The sequence below is a fragment of the Aythya marila genome, assembly GCF_965140915.1.
Source record: "Aythya marila genome assembly, chromosome: 2".
NCBI lineage: Eukaryota > Metazoa > Chordata > Aves > Anseriformes > Anatidae > Aythya > Aythya marila.
The window spans coordinates 230,303-239,540 of record NC_139043.1 but is presented as its reverse complement, the minus strand read 5'-3'; the positions used below and the strand labels follow the sequence as shown (position 1 = coordinate 239,540).

Sequence of the window (9,238 nt, the reverse complement as noted above, 5' to 3'; positions counted from 1 at the left end):
ACAAACAAGGAAACAAACTATTTGCAACAATCCTTGCTGGGGAGAGCATACATGGAGAACAGCTCTAAGAATGCCATGGATCCTTAGTCCCTTTACAGTGTTGGCAGTATCAGGAATAACAAAGCCTCAGACAGCAATGTGTGTGTTCATGGGGGATTGTCTGTCTAGCCTTTGATCATCATTCATTTCCCATTCTCCAGGCAGGGATTCTGGGCTGCCATGAGTTAGGGACTTGACATTATTCGGAGAAAACACCATCTCAGACCAAACCAGAATAGGGAAGGGACATAGACCAGCACTGACCCCACTCTCCATCTCCGGCAGCTGAGAATAGAGAGGAAGAGAGTCACTGTCCCTTGCTGTGCTGGTACCCTGGCTGCACTTCAGAGGTTCATCCTTTAATAGCTTTGGCATCACCAGAGCTATCCATCACCAGCTTGTTTTCCTCTGAGTGCTGAACCATTCCTGCCTATGCTATTTGGAACAGCATCTAATGATGCACCAGAGCAGCCACCTGACAGCACTGCTGCCAAGGGACACAACAACATGGGAATAGAAATGCACACAGGTCTGCACACTGGTGCTAGCCTCCATTGCCCAAAAAGCTCCCTCCCTCCAGACCTGCCCCACTCATCACAGACCAGTAAAATGTGCCCCATGGTCCTCCACCCTATGAGAGAAAAGATCACAGACTAATAAGTCATTGTTCTTATGCAAAAAGAAAGCAGACCACACAGGAATTACTGATATTTTTCTGAACACTTTGCTCGATTCAGTTTATCAAGCTATAGAGTTCTTTTGGAGGATTTGAGAAGTGCACCAAAGCAAAAAAGAAGCTGCTTTTGGCCCATGGGCATGTTCAGTTTAGTAAGATCAAAGCAGGTGGACATGGGGCCAGGAATGTACAATGTGACAGTGCTGCACTGCAGTAATAAGAGCTCACTGGGACACTTGGAAAAAAGACAGACTTGCACAGACTGAGGCAGTCCCATGACACTTTGGAAGAGTACCTGCATGGGCTCCAAGCTAACATTTGCTTCTTACTGGCTTCTGGATCACTCTTACAGCAACCAATTTCCCTGCTGTTTGGCACAGCCTACTCCCTCCTCCCAAAACAACTTCATTCAGACCTCTCATGATCCAACAGAGCACCAGGGCACAAACAGCCATGGAGCCACAAGTCCAGTCTGGAAGAAGCTGAGCTGTGAAGCTGTCCTCACAAAAGCATCAGAGAAGCATAAAGAGTAGCCCCTCCAGAGATAGACCACGTACAACATCTTGTGCAGGTTTATCAGAGCAGCTTCATGTGGACATGGCCCCTGCACAGGGGCAGTCGAACCTGCCCCCATGGGGGAAATGCAGAAAAGACAATCTGGACAGGTTCAGTGCAGAACCAAGCATCTCCTTCTGCCACCCAAGCTTGATGCATCTGTGCTGTAGGCCCTTCCATATCTGAGAAAACAGTGATGTAGAAGGGACATGGGGCCAATCACCAATTCCATCCTTTTTGGTCCCTAGCAAAAAAAAAAAAAAAAAAACAACAACAACAACAACAACAAAAAAAACAGTGTTGGAGACATGAAGCAGGAGTGGGATACACCAATTGCAGTATTGGACAACCAAGCACCTGCACCACTAAAGCCTTACCCCTTTGGGGCTCACCCAGTGCTAGATGCTCTACTGGACCTGTCAGGAGACAGCCACTCTTGTCTCCCAGTATAACAGCACCCTGCCCACACAGTGTGCCAGCTATCTGCTAAGGAAACCAGGCTACCACAGAGGGTAAGTTACATGGTCCAAAGGCAGTCTGCTTGGAGCTAGGCAGCACCAGGCTTCTGCTCATGAAGAAATACGTTTGAGATCAGGCAGTCGGAGAGAACCACCTTCAGGGCAGAAGCAGAACTGCAGTTCCGAGCTCTGTACGGGCACTCTTCCATCCCACAAAAAGCGTGACTGCACATCTGGGGCCGGGGAAACCAAAGTGCCGCTGGGGAGATGCAGACGCGGTGGCATAGGGAGCAACAGCACAGCCCAGGCGAGGAGAGGGACTGCTGACCTTTCAGATGCAAAATGGCAGCATGCCCACAACCCGGCTCTTCAGCTGGACTCGCCCAGGCCTGTTTCCAACGCTCCACATCCCGTCGAATCTCCCCCATGAACCTGTCTCACAGGCACCCCAGGTACATCTGCTCTTCCAGCTGCACCAGCTGCACAGCCATCCCACAGCACGGCTGGCTGCAACTGCTGGAGGGAATAAAGAGACCACAGCCCTGTCAGGTGAGAGACTGTTCTAACACTTGTGCTCCAGACCAGTTCCAGTTTACGTGGCAGGGCGCTACAGGAAAAGAGCACTATTCAATGCTGTCCTACAGTCAGAAGGAAACAGAGCACCCAGTACAACCTCATCATCCCCCTTCTCCACACTGGAGCAATAGGGCTGGGACCAGAGGTGATGTGTTCAGTCCCAGTTCTGCCACCTCCTGTACTCCGGCAGCATCTTGTCCGTGGCCCCTGCTGCTGAGGCACACTGACCCTGATCACACAGACAAGCACCTGTCATGGCTCCACAGCTCATGAGACTCGTCACCAACTCACAAGCCCTGTGAAATCTGAGACTGCCCCACACACAGTAACCTGAGTTCCACCACAGCTCTGGTCCTCCTCCTCTTGATACTCCTACCCCTGTTTTTGCTGCCACTGGGAGACCTTGGAATGGGAACACCCAGTCCCACCATCAAGGTGGCAAAGCTCCACTACGTCTCAGCTCAGAGCATAGCCCATGTCTTTCCTCTATTCTACCATAGACCCAGAGGTAACAGCTCCATGTAGAAACCTGGGGGCAGCTTTGTAAATCAGCTCACCACCATTAGTCTGGACACAGCACTCACTCTCAGCCCTTTGGGCTGCACAAGCCCCACGTAGACCACTATAGCAAACAATCCACTAATGTTCCCTTCAGGGCCTCACTAGGGTAAGAAGTACCTGGGATTACAAACTTCCTTGTCAGTTTGAGAAGTGGCCAGAACCAGTCATTACCTTAATGATCTGAGGCAGAGCACAGGACCCTCAATCCCAGCACAGTTTATAACCCCGCTGAACAAATCTCCCTCTAAAGCCATTGGAAGCAATAAGAGAGATGACATCTAGAAGTTCTGTAAAGAAAATCCCCTTTGTGTCTCCTGCCAGTCCAGCTGCTTTTTGCACTATTTCTTTTCCCCATACCTGAAAGGGAGAATTTTTCACTAGGACAAAATAGACTTTTGAAAATTGCTTGTAAGAAAAACTCTACCCATTGTAAACTTTCCCTCTGTGTCAGTGAGACTTCAGTCTCTACTCTGGTACAAGTAGATAAACAGAATGCTGATAACTTGGACTGGTGCAAAGAGGCTGTTCTGGTTTCAGTTAGGACAGAGTTAATTTTCTTCCTAGTAGCTGGTAGAATGCTATGTTTTGGCTTAGGATGAGAAGAGTGCTGATAACACCCCGATGTTTTAATTGTTGCAGAGCAGTGCTTACACCAAGCCAAGGATGTCTCAGCTTCTTGCTCTGTCCTGCCAGCAGGCAGGCTGGGGGTGCAGCAAGAGCTGGGAGGGGACAGACCCAGGACAGGTGACCCAAACTAGCCAAAGGGGTGTTCCATTCCATCTGGGATCATGCTAAACAACATATAGTGGTGGCTAGCCGGGGGAGGGGGCCGGACTGCTCGGGGTTAGGCTGGGCATTGGTCAGGGGGTAGTGAGCAATTGCATTGTGCATCACTTGTTTGTACACATTATTGTTAGTAGTACTATTATCATCATTGTTGTTATTATTGTTATTATTATTTTCCTGTCTTAATAAGCTGTCTTTATCTCAACTCACAGGCTTCACTTTCCCATTTCTCTTCCCATCCCAGAGAGGGAGGGGATAGGGTGAGCGAACAGCTGTGTGGTGTTTAGTTGCCAGCCAGGTTAAACCACAACAGAGACCCAGCACAGTTGGGAAGCACAATAGGAACCTCAAAGGCAACATAAGACTTTTGCAATCAGTAGCCCCAAAAATGAAAAAAGGAGTTTGGAGAACTGTGGTGGAACCCACCCTCTTTGCAGAATGACCCTACCTTTCTTCAAGAAAGCTCTCAAGCCTCTACTTGGTTTTATTCATTTTCAGAGAACAGCTGTCCATCCAGTCCAACCAAACAATCCTGATGTCCATAGGTCAAACTAACCTTTGCATTATAAATTATGAGGCAAAGACATTATCTGTGTTTTTAAAGTGTATTTGCAGATTTTGCTTTTACTGTTACATCAGACCAAATACCAAATCCCACAGGACTCCACAAGAAGTAGAGTCACCATCCATGGTCTACGTTAACAATTTTCTGAGAGCTAGATAGCTCAGAAACAACTACGTGCTACTTGGGTGCTCTAGTTAACATATAGAACTAATTAAAGCCAAAGCAATTCTTTCTAAAAATTAGAAATGACAAGACTGTGACATTATCTATTAAGTTGATGATTTGATACAATCTTCTCTATATAAACCACTTCAATTACTTATGTTCCAAACCTTTAAGTTTAGGCTGCACAGGCCCCACCAGTGCCCACACCCAACAGTGACACCCCCCATCAACACAACCCCACAGAGCCATGACAGATGGGGTGCAGCCAAGGCAGAGAGGTTTAATTGCGGCCCAGCGGTCACTTGCTGCTGGTGTACTTGGTGACAGCCTTGGTGCCCTCAGAGACAGCATGCTTGGCCAGCTCGCCAGGCAGCAGGAGCCGCACAGCCGTCTGCACCTCACGGCTGGTGATGGTGGAGCGGTGGTTGTACTGGGCCAGGTGTGAGGCCTCTGAAGCCAGCCGCTCGAAGATATCATTGACAAAGGAGTTCATGATGCTCATGGCCTTGGAGGAGATGCCGGTGTCAGGGTGCACCTGTGAAACAGTAACGAAATGCTGTGTCATATCACCATCACCAGGCAGCGAGACCCCACACTCCCAGGAAAAGGGCCCTCCTTCCTCTTCCTCTCCCACCCCCTGGATTCTCATGTTGCATTCCAGTTCCATTGGACTGAAGAGGTCCCTGTGGTACTGCATTGGCTATGACATTGCACTGCCAGGAGCCTCTGAACAGTCCCACAGGGAAAACAATCCTACAAGGAGCGGAGGTGCCCCACTGCCCCACGCTATGGCCACCTCTCCAAAGACTTTCTCCTCTCCCCAACATAGGCTGACAAGTCTCAAAATCTCCAGAAATTATGAAGTTTTTAATACTTACTCATAGGGAGGATGACAGGTATAACTGATTTCTACTCAGTTACTTCCTTATACAGAGCCATACAGTAGAGTTCATTCTGCCTATGAAACCCTTTCTGATCCAGATCCGTCTCATCTCCTACTGAGAGATTTGTTGCCACACCCCATTTTATACTCAGCTGGAGTTCTATACTGTCTCACTCTTTTTTTTTTTTTTTAATCTCACTAAAAAGCACGTTTTCCTCTTTTCCTTTTTACAGAGCTAACACACAGTGAGCAGAAGTAGTTTTACATGTGAAACAGTTCTTACCACTAGAGAAACGTTTACTCACTTGCTTCAGTACTTTGTAGATATAAACTGAATAGGTTTCCTTTCTCTTGGGCTTCCTCTTAGACTTCCTATCTCCAGAAGTGGAAGCATGACCACCACGCTTCTTCCCAGCCTCTGCACTCATCTTAGCCCCTTCCCCTGAGCAAGCTCTAACAGAGCAACCATGAGCTACCATGGGTTAGTTATATAGCAAAGGCAGCAGCCCTTCACATGCCTCAGGTGCAGTCCCCAGGGAGTGTGAGGGATGCACATCTGTGGCTGACGATTCCACTTGGCATTAACCACAGGGCAGCTGGCCTTAAAGGCACTTGGAATTAACTGATTCAATTAAACTTTCAGACCTGAGAAGCTTGAGGGTAATACTGGCAAAGACATGCATAAGAACAGTAGTGTCCCATTCACATGGGGCAGAAGCACCAGAGAAGAGCTAATTCTGGGTCTGATGAAAGGATGGTTCCTGCTTTGGTGGAAGGGTGTAAAGTGAAGTACTCAAGGTATTGGATCCAGAATCAAATGTGTTGGGCCACTGTCCTGGTTTCAGTTAGAACAGAGTTAGTTTTCCTCCTAGTAGCTGGTAGAATGCTATGTTTTGGCTTAGGATGAGAAGAGTGCTGATAACACCCCGATGTTTTAATTGCTGCAGAGCAGTGCTTATACTAAGCCAAGGACGTCTCAGCTTCTTGCTCTGTCCTGCCAACGGGCAGGCTGGGGTTGCAGCAAGAGCTGGGAGGGGACAGACCCAGGACAGCCACCTCTGTGCTGTGGCACAGGTGGTACAGTCAGTTGAGACTCGGTAAATGATTGTAACATTGGTCTAGTGACTGAATGATAGCATTAAACAACCTCCTAACAGCCAGTGTTCCTCCCACAGTAGATTCTGACTCTGTTCTTATTGGTGGCACGCACTGGGCACGAACCTGCAGATAACATCTCACCCAGTCTGGGCTGGGTCATCCTGCCTGCTTCACACAACAGAGAATCTTCAAGGGAAGGACGGAAGGGAAGCAGCGGGAGGAGAGGGCCAACATCCTGAGTGTGTGTTTGATCTGTCTTGGAAACCAATGATCACACTAGTGGTGATAATTATGACACAGAAATTAGGCTGTGCCAGGGAAAAAAGGAAAGAAAAAAAAATCCAGCAACATAGTAGAGCTGTGTTACTTTAGTCTGAACAGAAGAGAAAATGAAGCCTTTCTCTCAGCAGGCACCAAAACACATATTTTGCAAAATTGCAATACTAATATATACCTCCAGCTGAGGGGACGTCCATATCTCTGCAGTGCCCTGCACACTGTCTCCTATGCAGGGGCTTACATTATATTGCTCACATGGCAAATCCTTAGCAAGTCTCATCTTCCAAGGGCTGAGCCTGGGAGACATCCTGCATCAGTCACTGTCAGTAGGGCCAATAGCATTTCACTGAATTCAGTTTTGTTCTAGGTCTGTCCTCGTGGGGAGGCATCTGATGGCCCCTCCCTAGTGCAAATAGAAGTCACAGTGACAGAGGGATTTCTTGTACCCATCAACTGAAACGTGAATGAACGTGTGGGACATGCATGCCAGCACATCTGTGGAGGGGAATAAGAGGGAAGAAATGGGAATGTGGAGGCTTGGGCACAGAAGGTAAGAGGTAGCAAGATCCTTCTGGGAATAGAAGTAGCATATACATTGATGTCTGTCAACATCAAGAGATAGTGGATGATTCATACTGGGAGGAAGGAGCTGGCAACATCACCACTTTTCTTTTGAAAGAGGCCATGCACTGGTTAAGTACAGCACAGGGCTTCCCTCTCTGATGTATGCTCTACCCACCAAATGGGTATAAATATAAATATAAATAGCTGTAAATGGTAGAGATGCTTTAGCTGGGTGTGGAGTGTTCTCTGTGACTGGAACTATTTACCTTTTCCGTAAGTTAGAGCACACAAAAGATCTCCAATGCTAATGAAGTTTTTATGTGTTATAAGTGATACCTGTCCCCAGCTACAGCTGTGTCTGGCATTGGCAGTTATACACACGTATTTTTTCTGTATTGTTTTTATTGTTTTTGTTTTGTTTTGTTTTGTTTTGTTTTTTTCTGAGAAAATGTTAAGTTAGAAGGAAACCCTTTGATGGACATGGATCAGTGACAGCATTGAACACTGGGATCCATCATATAGCAAGGATGGAAGCTCATCCACTCAGCAGTATAATCAAATTTGTGTTTCCGTATTTATGGAATTAACACATTCTTACTACTTTTGCACAAATCTGTTTCCCTATCTTACATGTGCTAATGGCTGTCCGTTCTGGAAGCTGTGTTTGGCTTGACTTATCATTGTACTACTTTTGTGATGTATGTATTGACCACAGTGATGAGGGAATCACACAACTGCACTTGAAGTTATATCTGCCACTTCTAGTTGTAGCTGTGTTATAGGCAACTTCTTTGTCAGACTACAGGCAAGAGTAATTGTTCAGAGGCTCTAGGACAGTTCTTTTACCATTCAAGCAGATAAGGAGCAATTTTCTTAATTTGTCTAGATACAGTTTTGCTTTTGTGCATGATTAGACAAGCCCTAGCTGAAACACTGCAAAATGCCATTGCCCTGGCTAGTGTCTGCCTCTCACACAGCAATCAGTACTCCAGGACATACGTCTGCCAGAGCTGCTTCAGTGCAGTCTAACAAACTGTCACCACTGAACAGGTTTAAATCAAGGCTGAAAAACTAGATTGCTAAAACATGCATAGATATTCAATTTTACAAATCCTGGCATACTGTGACCTCTAGTGCATTTAGAGCTACTTCTGCTTTGAACATGTAGCTATGGACTTGTTTGCTAAATCAGGAATCTGTCTGCAACTCAATTTCTTCTCTTGCTTTGTAGCAGCAGACAGCTAACATAACTCTCCTATTTGCTTGTGGTGCTTTTACTCAGGCAGGCATCTGAGCTGCACCACCACCACTCTCTCACGCCTCCTCCTCCAAGGGAGGAGAAAAGAGAGGAGGAGAAAATATGATGAAAAGGGCTCAAGCGTTGAGATAAGGACAGGGAGATCACTCAACAATTATCATCACAGGCAAAACAGATGCAGCATAAGGAGATTAATAAAATCTATTACCTATTACTAACAAGCTAGAGCAGTGAGAAACTAACTAACTAACTAAATAAATAAATCTCCCCTCCACCCAACCTCTTCTGTGACCTCCCCCTGAGTGGCGCAGAGGAACAGGGAGTGGGAGCTGTGGTCAGTCCCTGATGCTTTGTCTCTGCCACTCCTTCACCTGCCCCTGCTCCCTGTGGGGTCCCTCCCACGGGATGCCATCCTTCCCAAACTGAGCCTGTGGGGGCTGCCCACAGGCAGCAGCTCCTCAAGCACTGCTCCCACACGGCTCCGTCCCCAGGAGCAAACTGCTCCAGCACGTGTCCCCACGGGTGGCAGCTCCCCCCAGCCCCCTGCTCCATGTGGGCTCCTCTCCATGGGCTGCAGCCTCCTCCAGGCCACATCCACCTGCTCCACCGGGGGCTCCTCCACCCATGGGGGGGCTGCAGCGTGGAGATCTGCTCCGGGTGGGACCCATGGGTGCAGGGGGACAGCCTGCTCCACCAGGGACCTCTCCCTGCACAGGCTGCAGGGGAACTGCTGCCGTGTGCCTGGAGCACCTCCTGCCTCCTGCTGCACTCACCT

The 9,238-nt window shown here is 47.8% G+C and overlaps 1 protein-coding gene across 1 annotated transcript; it reads right to left on the bottom strand.

The window, feature by feature from the left end:
- Nucleotides 1-4,679: 4,679 nt before the first annotated feature.
- On the bottom strand, nt 4,680-5,692 carry H2BK1 (H2B.K variant histone 1; the record flags this gene model as incomplete). The annotated part of the gene is made up of 2 exons (XM_082755136.1): nt 4,680-4,916; nt 5,570-5,692. The coding sequence occupies 2 exons, from the start codon at nt 5,690-5,692 to the stop codon at nt 4,680-4,682; spliced, it is 360 nt and encodes a 119-aa protein (XP_082611262.1).
- Nucleotides 5,693-9,238: the final 3,546 nt, after the last annotated feature.